The following is a 15,945-nucleotide window of genomic DNA, read 5'->3' on the forward strand; positions in this document are numbered from 1 at the left end:
GTAATTTTAAGGTAAACAGTACCAAGGTCTTTCTCCCCAGTAAATTCTTCACAAATACTTATAAGCAGACTCAAAAATCAAAAGAAGTTGGAACAGATGCCCAGTGAGTGTGAACCACAGGTGGACATCCAGGCACAGCTTATGCAGCCCAGTGGCTCCCTAAACCCCACTTTACAGTCACACTGGATACTCTTTACTCATTTGGCTTGAGCTGAACATTAGGATATAATCATTCCAAGGGAGCAACCTATGATTTTGTCTTTATTTACTTTAGCAAGTTATCATATTAAGCTCCAGAGCATAGCTTCATAAAAACAGGAGATGCAATAAAGCACCAGCAGTGCTGACACATGCACACATTTCGGTGCTTATCTTGTACTGCAGCTTGTGTGTGCATAGCAACCCAGGAAAGCCAGCCTCCCTCAGGGTGAGCTAAGCCAAGCAGAGATAAGATAAGGAAGATACATGGGAGTATATACATACCCTTCAGCAGCAATAAATATCTGGAAGCTAATAGCCACCACTTTGCACTTCCCTTACAATTGCAGAGGCCAAAGATAACTTGTTTTAATCCCATGATGTCTCAATAAATTTAGCATTAAAATATTTTTTAAGCTTTTATCCTGATGTTTACATTTTTTGGTGGACTTTCTCTCCAAAGCAACATTTTTAATAAGAAAAATCCAAAACAATTTCAATTACCATAAATAAGACAATAATTGAATAATTTATATTATATTCCTATGATATGCATAGCCATTAAATAGAGTAAATTATGTTTCTTCCCACTGATTTCACAGGACTTTTATTTTGAGTCATTTAAAAAAAGAACAACAGGTGGACTACAGGCTCGGGCTCCCCTCCTGTTCCTCTCAGACAGGAGCTTTCTTTCCCTCAATAAATATATTCGGCTCATAAAAAATGGTAACATAGGTGAATATAAGGATTTTTTAAAAATATTGACCAATGTTTTCTCTATATAATTTACAAGTGTGAGCAAGCATGTAGAATGTCATGCACTGAGGTGTTAATTCTTTTGTAAGAAAAACTAGGGTGGAGGAGGAAAGATGATCAGTAGCAAATATAAAGATGATAAAATAAATGGCTTGGGGGAAAATTAATGACAAATGTGATGAAAGGCAATATCTGTACAGTGATTTTTTTAAGCAGAAAGAAAAAAGAAAATTACCACAATCTGGCTGGTGATTACCTCTGAATAGAAAATTTTATACAACATGAAACAATGCCGAGAGAAAAAGGAAGGGGGGGGGGCAGAAGGTAATGATGACAACAGTGACATTTGAGGACCAGGATTTATTTGGCTATTTATTTTGAGTGTTCTCAGGGGCTTCCCACAGACCTTAATCAAGAGTCCCTTAAGAATGGCAATTCAGTGACTATTTGACTAAGATCTGGGGTTTTGAACATGCCCAGCATATTCCTTTATGGGAAGATAATAAAAGCTCTACTAGCTACCAGACCTTCTTGGTCCTTGAGAAGGACATTATTATGTCTCATACCAACTCCAGTCTTAGTCACCTTATTGATGAGACACAATACACAACACACACCACTTAAGAGAGGAGATGTTTATTTTGCCTTACAGTTTTAGAAGTTTCAGTCCATGGTATGCAGCGCCCAAGCAGAGAAATGGCATGATAGAAAGCATGCGCCTGGGGAAAACTGCTCATTATTTAGCTGCCAGGAAGTAGTGGAGAGAGAAGGAAGGCACTGGGGAGAGAGACACTCCCTGCTGGGTCACTGCTCCGGTAGCCCTCCTCTTCCAACCACTTTCTACCTCAGAGTAAGGTTATGTCACCTTCATGATCCATTTGCCTTTCAAAAGCCCCACCTATAAGCACATACAGCTTTGGCAGGAGCATTCTCCATCAAAACCATAACTTCTCCTGCTGGCCTGTGAATTTTAAGAATTCCAAAATCCTTACTGTCCAAAAAACAGTAACAGACAGAAAATTCTTGCTATATATTGCTTCTTCTTAAGCTCTGTATATGTCATAAGATCACATACCACAAGAGAAAACCTCTTTATTTGGCTTGAAAATGATGCATGGTAAGTGCTTGCCTGGCAAACGCAAGATCGAGTTCAATCCCCAGTACTTTGCTCCCCAGCACTGCATGCTGCCACACCAGTCCCCAGAACTGGGCTTGGTGCCACATACCCGTAATCCTAGCACTCGGAAGCTGAGACTGGAGGATCGTTACTAGTCCGAACTCCATAGTGAGATATTGTATCATTTAAAAAATTAATTTAAAGTATTAAAAAATGATGCATGGCTTTTTTTCATATCTTCTGAGTAGTGTGGGTTATAGAGTTTTGATTTAATGCTGTCTCTCAAATTCATTGTCAGTGTAGTTGACATAAAAACTAGCTTGGCTTCTATGTGATAATGGTATCATATATTGATTACTATTCTGGTCATATATTAGTAGGTCAGCTAAGGACATTCAGCCAAAACATTCTGAATATTCCACCAAATTTCCCATGTATCTTATTTTATTTTTGTTCTTATTGCAATATTGGGGAAAGTAGAAACAGCAATATTATACAAATCCTCTGGAACTTACAAATTTAAAAAAGTCCTAGTGTGTCATATATAATTACATCATTTTTAATGTATTTGAAGTTTATGAGCCATTCTCTGATGAATAAATCATGAACCTAATATTTGGTTACTTTGAATATTGACTAACTTGTGAATGAACTTCCAAATTTTACTGATTAGACATTCATTTTAAATCTTTTCTATAATTTTATACTTCCAAACTGATGAAAGTTACTGCTGAAAAATATCAAAGAACTTTCATTTCATGTAACTTAAAATGTTTGTTAATATTTTATATAGAATCACTATTAATTCATCCTACAGAGTTTCTTTTAAAGTCTATATACTTTTATTAACTCCAGAAATTTATTAGTTCTTTATTTTAACAGAAATTATAGATCCATTAGTCTGAGTTGTAGGGTGTGAAAGTTCTTGATTATTATTTTAGATACCCAAAAGTCTTCCCAAATTCTATTTAAGGATAAGAAATTTTTCAGCAAATTACACTACAATAAGATGACTTTAGACTAACATGCTTTGTGCCAATATAAAGTCCCTAAATACACAGGATGACTTAATTCATATTCCACTATGGACTGTGACAAAGCACAGGAACTTTTGCCCTTGAGTAGCTCTGCATCTATTGGGACTGAAAAAATCATCACAAAACTACATAGCAAGTGCTGTACACAGCAGGAAAAGTGTTGAATGAGTTCAAACAAGTGACTGACTAGTTCTGGAATCGAATTTCCCATTTGTGCTATCCTCTTCTGAAATTAGACTGTCTCCATGGTAGCTGATGACCCACACAGCTGTGCTTCCCTAAGCCCTCTCTTTCCTGTATCCTGATTCATCGCTACCCACTTGGCACCTCTACCTAGATATACTACTGACACCACAACACAAAGTCACCCAAAATAACTTGGCCAGGGTTAGCATCAAGTCTTCAGCTGTTTTTTTTTTTTTTTTTTTTTTTTGTGGTAACCCAGCAGGGCTGAGGAGATAGCTCAGGGGTATAAGCACCTGCCTGGCAAGTGCTGGGTCTTGAGTTTGATCCCAAGGTACTGCAAGAAAAAGAAATCATAGAGCTTATTGTAACCCACCTATGTACTTCATTCAGAAAGGGGGTGATTGTGCTTGATGTATCCTTCTACTTTGCTGTCCATTTTGAAAGTTATCAAATGCTGCCTTCAATATTGCATACATTCTTCCCCTCTGTTTTCCCTTGAGTGTTGTGCTAAGCCAACTCTGACTCTTTATTCACTAGGTTACTGTAAAATCTTGTTAAACTGACATTGTACTGCTTAATAATTTTGTCTCCTTAAGATAGATGTAAATGAATGAAAGAACCACTATGAGTTCAAATACATACAGTGTAGGGAACTTCAAGAGGATAACAGGTTACAAATTTTATTTTGAGACAGAGCCTCACTAATTTGGCCTCTAAATTATGATCTTCCTGCCTCAGCTTCTTGAGTAGCTAAAACTGCAGTTATAATGTTTGGGCTCTGGCTACAAGATCTTTGACTCAGAAGTTTCTAAAAAGATTTTCTTGCTTCAGGTCAAACATTTTAATATGTATTACCAAAGACTCAACTCTAATTATTTGAGCTCATGGTTATTGATACTGTAGCATATAAATAACAGTTTCTGAGTAAAACATAAATTATGAACTATTTTAAGACAGTGGATTCAATGGCTACAAGTGAATTTTTATGTTTTTAAGGAAAATGAATCTTTCTAGTGTCTAGGCCAGTGACAGAGAAACTTTTAGAGCTTTCAATGATAGCAAACATCCCACTGCGGCATATGTGCCATAGGTTCCCCACCTCTAGTCTAGACTACTCCTGTTTTAGTGCAGTCACAGTTTTATGAGCCTCACAGTCCATTCCACTGGAAAAGAAGCACATGCTAGTGTTTGGTGTGTCATATGTGGTACCATGCGATTTCTGATATTTCTTGTCAGGTTTAGAGCCATAATTTGAAACATTTTTTTTCAACAAATGGGTCAATTAATTCCAACATTTTTCAAAACACATGACTGACAAAAAATATGACTACACAGATGGACAAGCCAAATGTGGCTTTTCAGGGTGCGACAAAGGTAAAAGAAGACTATGTTCTCTGAGTCACACACTGAGCTACTGTTGGTGAGAAACACAAAGAAATTCTAATGATGGTAATAAAGAATATTTAAGATTTTTGGGTGTCAGATCCCTCACAGTGCTTCTCTTTCCTCAACTCAGGGGAGTGGCTACCGTGATAATTTGAGCTTTTCTTGGTCCTTAGTATGTATAATTATTGCTTCTGAAATCCAGATATATACATATGTGATGATCAACATCATTATTATGGCTTTTTATTTGGAAGAAATAAATGTTACTTCAACTTAGCCCAAGAAAAGTGAGGCTAGATGTAGTGATACAAACGATCATAAAGAGCTGAAGTGATGAACATGTCCAGACTTCAAAAGAACTAGAAATAAAAATTAGTAGAGAATGCATGATCTTGAACTTCAACACTCATTCTCTATTAGTCAACTCTGCATCCTGGGGTCATTCTCTGCATATTTATATATTGTCATTCTATATTTTTATTCCTAGTGTCTCTTTTCATGCAACCTCATAATAGTAATTCCACCCTGGTTCTGTGTCATGATATTCATGCTTGCAGCTATGGTCTCATATTCCTTGCCCAGTAGCAAATTCCTCTGAGAGGCCTACAACTGGTCCATCTCATTGTTGTTTGCTTGTTTGCTTGCTTTGAATGTGTTTTGTGTAAAGTGCTTGCCTGGGGGCTAACTGCTCTTGAATCAGTCATCTACTCTCCATTCTCAAATTTACAGAAGAGCAGTGGTGTCCTGTGATGTGGAACATGGTCATGCTCCATCAGTGGGGACACAGCAGGAAACTTCCATTATGGCAGGGTCTAGAGGAATGGGAGGGAAAGATGCACAGCTATACTACGATCATCCTCTTGAGGAAAGTAAACTTAGCTTTAGAAAAAAAAATAAAGAAAAGATTTAAAAGCCCAAGTAAAATTTTACAGGGAAGGGCATTTGTACTTGAGTCTTCTTGTAATGTATGTTAAAACATATAAAAATGTGACATAAATGCAAGTCAAAGGTTTGGAACACACACACACACACACACACACTCTTTCTTGAGAATGCCTTGTAGGTGGAATTATTTATGTGATTACTTTAGTTGTATACAATATTACTCAATATTGAAGCAACATACAGTCTCTTTGCTGATATCATCTGAGACATATGCTGAAACAAAGGCAAGTAATAAGAGATTCACTTTCCCAGTCTTCTTTGTGCTTATTCTGGAAAAAATATGTATTTGCTTGTAACACACAAATGTTTTTCCTTATTTCGATGGAAAATAATTAATAACAGTAAAATAGCAATTACCGTCTTCTGTCAGTATTCCCTATGGATTTCATGTAGTTTTCAGGAATGCCCTGAATGCTTAGAATAAACATGTTTCATCATATGTCGTGGCAAGAGATTTTATACTGCTGTACTCATATTAAAGAGAAAGACCATTTCACGGAAAGCAGGAGTTCTCAAACTTGTCTTTGACAAGGAGCCAGAGTTTCTCCACCAGGGCTTCTGAACCAGCAGCTCCTTGTGGAGGGCCTGTGCTGCCCACTGCTCTGCGCTAAGGATCATCCCAGGTCTCTACTCCCTCATGCCAGCAGCTTGCTATCTCTGCTTCAGTGAAGACAGTCAGAACTACCTCCAGACACTACTAAATGTACACTGGGAGGCAAAATTCCTTGAGTAAACCTAGAAATCAGAAATGATTGTCATCTTCATATTGCAAATGAATAATATTTACTTAATATCATATTCTTGAAATTTTACTTATATTTAGATTTTAAGACACTATTCTTTTGGAGTTTGAGTACTACCAATTTGATATTCTCTTACTTGCCTTTCCTCAGTGAAACAACTTCTGACATGCCTGAATTAGCCTGACCAATTTCATTAGCAAATCTCACACCCACTAATCCTATTAATTTGCCTCTTGTCAAAGAATCCCCTATGGTCCATAGTGTCTAAAATGTCACATTTCTTCTCAAGGAGTTGCTTGTACACTTGAAAAAGCTGACAGAATGCTTGAAGTCCTCGAGGTGCATAACTCCAAATAAACTGCTTTCAGTACTCTTGGCTAAATAGCCAAATTTCATCCCAGCCCTTCTATCCTCTTTAAAGTGCTTATACTTCACATTGTAGAAACAAATACAGCAATTTTAAAACCTGTATTGTGCACTTAAAGGGGAATATAAAGAGCTGGTGAGACATCTCAGTGGACTAAGTGCCTGCTTAGGTAAGTGAAAGGACCTAAGCTGGATGCCTGGCACCACATGCCACACTGGCCCTGCCCTTGGGGGGCACATGGGGTCTGCAAGACCAGGCATGGTGGCACACACCTGTAACCCAGAGCTGGGGAGGCAGAAAACAGGAGGATCACTATGAGTCCAATCGTGTAGTGGGACCCTGTACCAAATACATAAAATAAATACATTAAAAATAAAAGGGAATACATCAAAATGAAACCATAAGCTGTATTATATTCAGGTGTTACTATTAACATTTTTATTAAAGTACAGACAGGGGAGTAATTTATTTAAAACAGGAAATAGATACTCTGACATGTAAGTCATACATTCACAGTCCTCGGGTATTAGCCCACATCAAAAAGTTGATATGAGGGTAAAGGTGGGAGCGGATAGGAGAGGCTGTGAGGATCACGACGGAGCACATTCCAGGACAGGTTGTTCCCACACATGCTGCATACTATGTACAGCAGGGAAAGGAGTCATTGCTTTATTTTAGGCTTTTCTATAATATTCTTTATTATTATTGCAGTTATCTTCTAGACAATTTTGTTAGAGTAATAAATTGTGTATATTCTTATTTCCACTTACTATACGATCAAGTTCTAGATTAGATGACTACTAGAAAGACATAAGAAATACAGGTATAAAGTGTATCTGTCTATGTCAATCACTTCTAGAAGGACTACAGCAGCATGTATATACTTTTACTGGGTTATCTTTCATTGAAAATGGGTTAATAATACTGCTTTAATTTAGAATGATGACATAATTTCTATTCAGTATTTATTTAAAACATATGTTGTACATCTTGTACATTTTACCATATGCATATAGTTCTTTTTTTTTCCATAGGAAACAACAGTTTTTGAAGAGGTCACATTTATGTGTTTCCACTCCTATTGTTTACTTATTGCAAACTATGCTTCAATTACAGCGCTTATTATTAACTTACTATGTTACATGTTTTGAATTGACAAATGAAGTGTATCTTTATCATGTATAATGTGAACTTTTGAAATAAATATATATTATGTAGTGGCTAAAGTGAAATAATTAAAATAGATGTTGTTTCACATACTTATTTTCATTTTTTGTGCAGTGAGAACATTTGTAATCTACATTTTCAGCCATATCGCCCTCTGTACATACATTAAAACTTTAGTTATTGGGAGCAGTTGCCGAGTGAGGATTTTCTAGGTGGCATCACTGTGAGGGAATCCTCTGTGGCTCTTACTGGAATGAGAATGCTGAGGAAGAGCCGCTGGATGGCAGGAATGCTTGTTGTATTGTTGAATGAATCTATTGCCATGACAAAGTTTACAGTATCATGATTTTAGCTAGCTACGATTTCTTTTCACATCGACTGAAGCACAGACAAGTACCAAACACCAAGGCTTAAAAGTGATCACACAGTTGCTTGTTCTCATGGCCAACAGAGGCTATCTGCTTACAAACTCTTTCATAAACATCTCATTAAAAATAACAACTATCATAAAAGCAAATACATATTTTCCAAGTATTCAGAAGTATAATATTAATGTTTTCATAGCATTGACAATTTTGAATGTGTATTATTTTTCAGTAGATTATGAGCTTTTAAAGTAACTTAATTTTAATTTTCTTTATTGATGCTGAATAAATTAGTAAATTATCATTTTTTGCATTTCAGAAATAAAGCATTTATAATATAAGGGGTTATGTTAGTTGACTATAGTTACATGTTGACCTACAGTATAAGCTCTACTTGTATTAGAGCTTAAAACCAAGGTATGTTAGAAGTTAAAAATCTATTCATTTTCTTCCATGAAAGGTATGATGCTCAGGCCAGTCAGATAGCTCATCAGACTAAAGCACCTGTGTAGGCAGAGTGCAGGGACAAGGGTTGAACCCCCGGCACAACATGCTGTGCCAGCCCCGCCCCCAGGGCGCAGTGAGAGATAGTCTGAGACTGGGCGTGGTGGCATGCACCTATAATCCCAGAGCTTGGAAGGCTGAAAACAGGAGGATCACTACGAGTCCAATCTGTGTAGTGAGACCCTGTACTAAAATACATTAAAAAAAGAAGGTATGATTTTAAGAATTTCAAAAGGATGGTAGCAGCTAAAAGAGGACATATTAAGACTGTGGAACTCTCTCTTTTTCGATACATAGATAAATAGCTATATACACATATATATTCACATATTATGTGATTGAAGGTAAGTCACAATAAGGTTTTAGAACTTTTTTTTAAAGAAATCATGTGGGATTAACAATGAGGAGTGAATATACTTGCCATTGAACAAGAAATAATACTTTTCAATTATTGAAATATATTTTCTCAATAAATAGTGTAAATGTTATTGCCTAAAATATTTAAAAGAACTAGAATCCATTCTCCAGAATGAATACTGGATATTATGCCTTCAATTGTTTTAGATCTCCATGGATACTCATTGGAGAATCAACATGGGGTACAGTTTGCCTAAATCTAAGGCATGATCTGAGTCAGTGATTTATACCCCATGTGCAGGCACAGATGCTGTGCAGGAGTAATGTCGTATTTTCTTGTTAGTTACTAAGGCATTCATAAAGTTACTATGACATATCCTTTCTTTAAGGAAAAGAAAGAAGTTTCTGTTTTTATTATGTTGGGATCCATATCTTGAGAAATTTATGTTTTACTGCTACCAATTTATTTTCTTTCAATTAATAGTTATACTTTGAATTAATAGAGTTCTTTTAAAACAGACAATTAAAGCACTGAGACCATAACTGTTATCTCTTTGCTGTAACTTGACCCATTTACTGAACCCAAATCTTTCTGTTGCTCACTGCGAGGGAAAACGTGGTTAGAATGAAAAGTTCAGAGGAATGTCCTCGGTGTAAACTTCCGCAGAAGATGAGAAAACCCTTTGAAGTATCTAATTGTGAATTTCAGCCAATTCCTAAACAAAGTAGGAATGACTTACATAAATAATTGAAAATTTGTCTTTGATGTCATTCTTCAAACTAAATAAACCTTTCTACCTAGCATGTGCTGTATCTACTTTTCAGAATCCAGAGACAAGTTGCAATTCACTAAAATGATCCAAATAGCAGCAACTGATTGTGTTCCTGAGTTGACATTGCAGTATTCATTCAAAAAGCATTTGATGTTGAAAAATAGCCTTTCTTAAGTGCACCTACTTTTACTATTAAGTATCAAATGTTCTTCTCCAGAACAAAACTATTTGAATAATTTCCAGAGTGAATTTTTTTAAGCCTAGATCTCTTTATGACTTTTCTATGATATCATTATCCTAGTTTCCAACCGTAAAGTTGAATTTCATGCATTTGTTTTATATCGGTGAAAATGCTGTACATATGCTCAAGTATTGCTGCCCATTGGTTTTCCTATATCTGGAGGTACAAATTTCAATATATCCGAATACATATATTCCTCAGAGACATCAGGAGGGTGGGTCTCTAGGTATGCATAATATCACATGCTATCCAGTTCTTAACAAAGGACCTTAGATAATGATACTAAAATTCTTTTTCGGCTTTCTTTATTTCATAGGACTATACACTTACCATGTACTTCCAGCAGTCTTGGAAAGACAAAAGGCTTTCTTATTCTGGAATCCCACTAAACCTCACCTTAGACAACAGAGTAGCTGACCAACTGTGGGTACCAGACACCTACTTTCTGAATGACAAGAAGTCGTTTGTGCATGGGGTCACTGTGAAAAATCGAATGATCCGACTGCATCCAGATGGAACGGTTCTCTACGGACTCCGGTAAATCACTTCATATTGCATGTTGTAATTTTGTTGTTGTTATTTCCATTCCTACTTTTGGAAGTGGACAGAGGGGAAAGAAACAAGTATGAAATGCTCTCATCTGCATAATATCCTGTATTAAGAGTTAGAAAATCTCTTTTTCAATCATTTAAACTCAGTGTATCTGCATTTGTCCATCAACGCAAATGAACATTTTGTCCTGACCATCAAACTATAAAGTAGCAAGAAAATTTGTTCTTACCAGACAGAATTCATATCTAACTTGTTCTAGAAGTTATATCGCTTATAGTTAATTGCTTGTTTTTCTCAGAGCCACCCAGAATGACATACATGGTGTGTTCTGTTGAGTATAGCTACTTAGAAGAAATGAGAAAATAATTTATATCAACTTTGAGAAGATTCACAGTATTTTTATTTTTAAATTTCATATTTTTGTATTGTAGCTTTCATATTTAGAATTAGGTACACATTAAATTGATTTTTGTGATATACGGAGGTCATTTTTCCCCAACTATCCAGTTACCTGTGTATCATTTATTGCAGTTTTCCTTTGCCATTGGATTATATTGGTGGCTTTGATGGTATTTGTACAGGTTGATTTCAAGAATTCTATTCCGCTCCATTGTTGTATTAGTTGTTATTAGGCAGGGTACCTGCATTGTAATTATAGTTCCCCAATGTCAGTCATGAAGTCAAGGAATATAAGTCCTCTAACTTTGTGTTTATTTTGCAAAATTTATTTGGATATTCAAGGTCTTTTGCTCTCCTTATATTTTTTAGAATTAACTTCTCAACCTCTACCAGATAAAAGTCTGCTGGGGCTATAATTAAAATATATTGAATTTATAAATCAGTTGGTAAGAATTGAAATCATAAAGTTATCTAATCCAAAAGCATGAATTATTTAAGTTATCTTTAATTTATACTAGCAATGTTTTATGACATAGTTCTTTTCTCTGTTTTGTTTAGGAAAAATCTGTCAAAAGGAAATATGATATATTTCTGGAGGTCTATTATTAATCTACTTATGGTTAAGGGCTTATTAAAATTTCCAAGCTGTGTTTCAAAAATCAGCTTCCAGTTTTATAAAACAATATATAAGCCTGTTCTGGGACACATAGATTGGTGGGTTTTTAACCTTTGGTGACACCTTTGTGATCATTTTGAGAGACAGATGAAAGTTATATTCATATCCGTATTCATAAGCTCTCTAAAATCCTCCCATGCACTTCAACCACTGAGCTAAAGCTCTGTTTACAGATCAAAATTCTACAATATGTAATGTTTGTAAGTTCACCAGTATCTCCAAATAAAATGGATATGAAAAATACATTAAGATAACCCTTTCAATCTTAATATGGTTGACAATTTAGTTGATAAATTTAATCTTTATTTAGACAGTGATGTGACATCAGTTGATCTTAATAAAATGATCCTCAGAATTTTTATATATTTTCAGTATTTCAAAAGCTTTCAACTCCAAAAATCTTTGATCAGAAAGTATCTTGTAAACATAGTGGCATCAAGTAACAGTTCCTTTGAGACTATTGATAGAGACTACCATAAAACCTACCTATCTGATGTCAGTATTTGATCAGTAGTGATAGCTCATTCACTGGAAATAAACCATTATTTCATCTTTCCAACACCTATCAATATGTATACTAGAAAAATAATTGTGTGGCTCATTTTAATAAGAAAATAACCTGCTATATGTATAAGGATACTTATTAGTCAAGAATATAGAATATGTAAAAGCTTTTCTGTTTAAAAAAGGATGATTGCATTTCTTACATGAATGGTGGTCAGATTGTCAGTTTATAGGTTTGTCTTCAGTCAGTTTCCAAATTGTTGACAACTTCTACCAATGGGAATGTCACAAAGGAAAAACATATGACAGAATTACGAATCTGAAAATTCCTTTTTGTTAAAACTTAGAAAACTGAAAAAAAAAAAAGAGTAGAGGTCCTTTATAAGAGTACAATAAAGTAATGACAGAGTTGGTATCTGATTCTCATGCCTGTGCTTTCCCCACTCTTTTTCTTTTCAAATACACTTAGAAGTCAACACCTCTTCCAAGATTTTATACAACATCGCTTTCTCCTCTTGAGAGCCAAACTAGATCTTCAATTTTTAGCCAGCAAACAGAGGATGATCATCCAATCAGAAACACAAAATCAGAGTAAACAGGAAATCATCTCGGCTGTGACCTCTTTGCGACACCAGTTTCCTCTACACATACTTCACATCAGCTCTGACGTCTCCTTACACCCTTCCTGTTTTTCCATGATCTTCTTCTTTATAGGTTTGGTTTTCCTTTCCCCAAAGCTGTAGCAATCACAGAAAGAGCATAAATTATGGCAGAAAAAGTATAGCATCTGGAATCAGAAGGCCAAGTTGGATTTCAACATTACAATTTCAAGAGTGCTTCACTTTGAACAAAGTATGCAAATTTTCTAAGCTTTAGTTTTCTTGGGTGCAGTAAGAGATTAATAGCCTGTAACTCCTTGTTAAGAAAATCTTATGAAATAATTAATAGCAGAAAACATTCTAAACCTAAATTATAATTTTCTAAAGTAATTGTGCTATATACAGCCTTTACTAGGGATTAGAAAAGCTGTACCTTGAGGACTGTTCCTTAACTCACGGGGATGAGATATGGTTGTCCAATTAAGAAAACACTCATTAAATACCTAGTGTGTACACTCATTTTTACTGTGGCTCTCGGAGTAATTTTTCTGGAGCTTGATGGAAATTTTTCACTGTGGTAGAGGAGAAAGGCCCTGGAGCTGATTGGATGAAAGTTGAGGCCTAACCAGGGTTGTACTGGTACCATTTTTATCTTCTTAGACTTCATCCCCTAACCTTCAAGGGAGGATATGGGTAAACTTAGCCAAATCTCCTTCTAAACCTAAATTCCATTCCCTTTGTCATCCTGTATATTAAAGCATTTTACTTTAATTCATCTGTTTTAACTTTTCCTAGTTTGCTTTTCTTTTAAGAGCATCATCTCATTTAGATCTGGAACAGCCCCAAAAGCCTCATGTTCAGAGATGGGCCTTAGGAAAGCTGATTGGATCACGGGAGCACTATGCTTAGCAGAGGATTAATCTACTGATAAGTGAATAGCTATTGTGCTGTTAGGAGGTAGAGTTTGGCCTGTAAACATATTTTCCTGGGATAATAACCTGAACAGGTGTATTACTGTCTCTGGCTCCTCCATTTGTCCTGCTTCCTGGCTATCATGACATGTGCAGCTTTCCTTCTACCTTGCTATTTTTCCTGGAGCCTGCCAACCATGAGCTGAAATTCTATAACTGTGAGACAAACTAAATCTCTTTTTAAATTATGGTTTTAAATATTTTGCTCCACCAATGGTAAAGTGACTGAGCCAGAGCCTTTTAGAGAATACTTCCTAAGTATACACTGTAGAAAATTCCTATCATACAGTATATTTATTGGCATTGTTATAGCTGTGTAATGCTTCTTTTAGGAGAATGAACATGATGTTCTTATCCTTTGCTGTAAGTCCAGCTATTAGTCATTGTGATGGAGGCCGTAGATTAATGAGCAATTTTTAGCAATGTCAAGATCAAAGATATTTCCTGAATGCAACCTTAAATTCCTTTTGACCAGGCATTTCATAATCATAAGTTGATATTTATTAAACTAAATCAATTTTAGCTCAACATTTTCTTCTTTTTTAGCCATGTCAAATCTGCTTTTATATCTAGCACATGTTATACAGAACCACACACACACTGTAATAGAACAGAATGGTGTAGTGAAGGTGACAGATACCTCTGAGCAACCAGACTACTGTGCGACAGGTATGCACCCAGAGGGAGAAATTCCATTTCCTGCCTGCTCTGCTCTTGTGCCACCTCTGCTGTGGCAAAATACATCACACCAAGAGGAAACGCTGCAAGCAGTGTGATTTCCTCCTTTGAGGGATCTCCTTGAGGGAGGTCGATGTTATACTGCGAGGTGCCTCAGTCTCATGAGCCCTCTGTCCACTCTTCTTGAAGCCCACGAGGTCCTTCCTTTCCTTAAAAATTGAATTCTAAGCAAATCAGCTCCCTCAAGATGACACAACAAATCTTAAAAGTCTCCTCATTTCTCCCTGTCTTTGATTTAACTCAGAGGTAGATGTTTCTCTTGTTTCTAAGACTAATTTTTCTATATTTGTACTGATTCTTACTGCTGCACACGCTCATCAGGCTATGTTCTCCTTCATTAAATAAACTCTTTAGTATTTTCTCTCTTTCAATTTCATTTTCTTGGCTTTCACCTTGAGCTCCTATCTGCTCTCAGCTTGGCTTCCCCTACTCTGTCACCACCCATCTATTCTTCAGTCTCCAAAAGCAGCTTTCCCACCCATGTCACCTTCTTAAAATAGCTCCAAAATTACCCAAACAATCATTGACTCACATTAATGCTGTAGACATAGCTGAAGAACATCGCTGGCCCTTACCTGAAGTTTTCCAAAATCCACTGCAGTGACTGCATTGCTCTTGTTCCTTCTGCTGTTCCATGGTCATCTCTTCTTTCACTTCTAGTCATGAGTTGCAGGATTTCTCTAGGTTTAATCTGATCATTGAACTTCACATCTTTCAGTACCTAAAATTCCAAATCTCTGAACTTCAGAAAAAAAAGTTGTCATTGTTTAACGATCACCTGCCTGTGGGTTTCTGTCAGCTTCTGGCACAACTCTTGTATTTTGAATCACTTATTTTGCCCAAAACTGGACTTTCCTCCTTCTGCAGGTAATAACAAAAGCACCATCGCCCAGTCAACAGGCGTAAACCCGAAGATGTCTTTGACTCCCCATCTATTTCATCCCTGAGATCAAATCTGTTGCTTTTATCTGCTTTATCTCAACTGTCTTCTCTAAATTCTAAACCACTTCTTCCACCTAAATTAGCATTTTGCTGTCACTGGCTAGTTAACTTTCCTCAACTTTTTCTTTCTTACTACTGTTGGCTAGTTCTTACAGAGCACTCTAGATCACACTTAAAAAGAAAGCTCCAGTCAGGTGTGGTGGAGCAGGTACACACTGTAATCCTTGTACTTGAAAGATTGAGGAAGGAGGATTGAACGACTTTGAGGCCAGCCTGAGCCACATAGTAAGTTCAAGTATGGTCAGAACTACCTAGTGGGACCCTATTTCAAAAATAAATAAATAAAAATACCCCATAAAATTATTTTTAATCTTTTTTTTTTCTTTTTTGTGGCTGGTGCAGCCCACCCTGGGCGCAGAGCA

At 36.2% G+C, this 15,945-nt stretch overlaps 1 protein-coding gene across 1 annotated transcript in view; it reads left to right on the forward strand.

The window, feature by feature from the left end:
* The window catches only part of Gabrb1 (gamma-aminobutyric acid type A receptor beta1 subunit), a 426,238-nt gene that overhangs the window by 161,499 nt on the left and 248,794 nt on the right, over positions 1 to 15,945 (forward strand). Inside the window, exon 4 of the mRNA XM_004645660.2 lies at positions 10,459 to 10,679. Coding sequence (XP_004645717.1) covers positions 10,459 to 10,679 — 221 coding nt within the window. The remainder of the gene's footprint in view (positions 1 to 10,458; positions 10,680 to 15,945) is intronic.

Source organism: Octodon degus, unplaced genomic scaffold (genome assembly GCF_000260255.1).
Source record: "Octodon degus isolate 3935 unplaced genomic scaffold, OctDeg1.0 scaffold00235, whole genome shotgun sequence".
In the NCBI taxonomy this organism is placed as follows: domain Eukaryota; kingdom Metazoa; phylum Chordata; class Mammalia; order Rodentia; family Octodontidae; genus Octodon; species Octodon degus.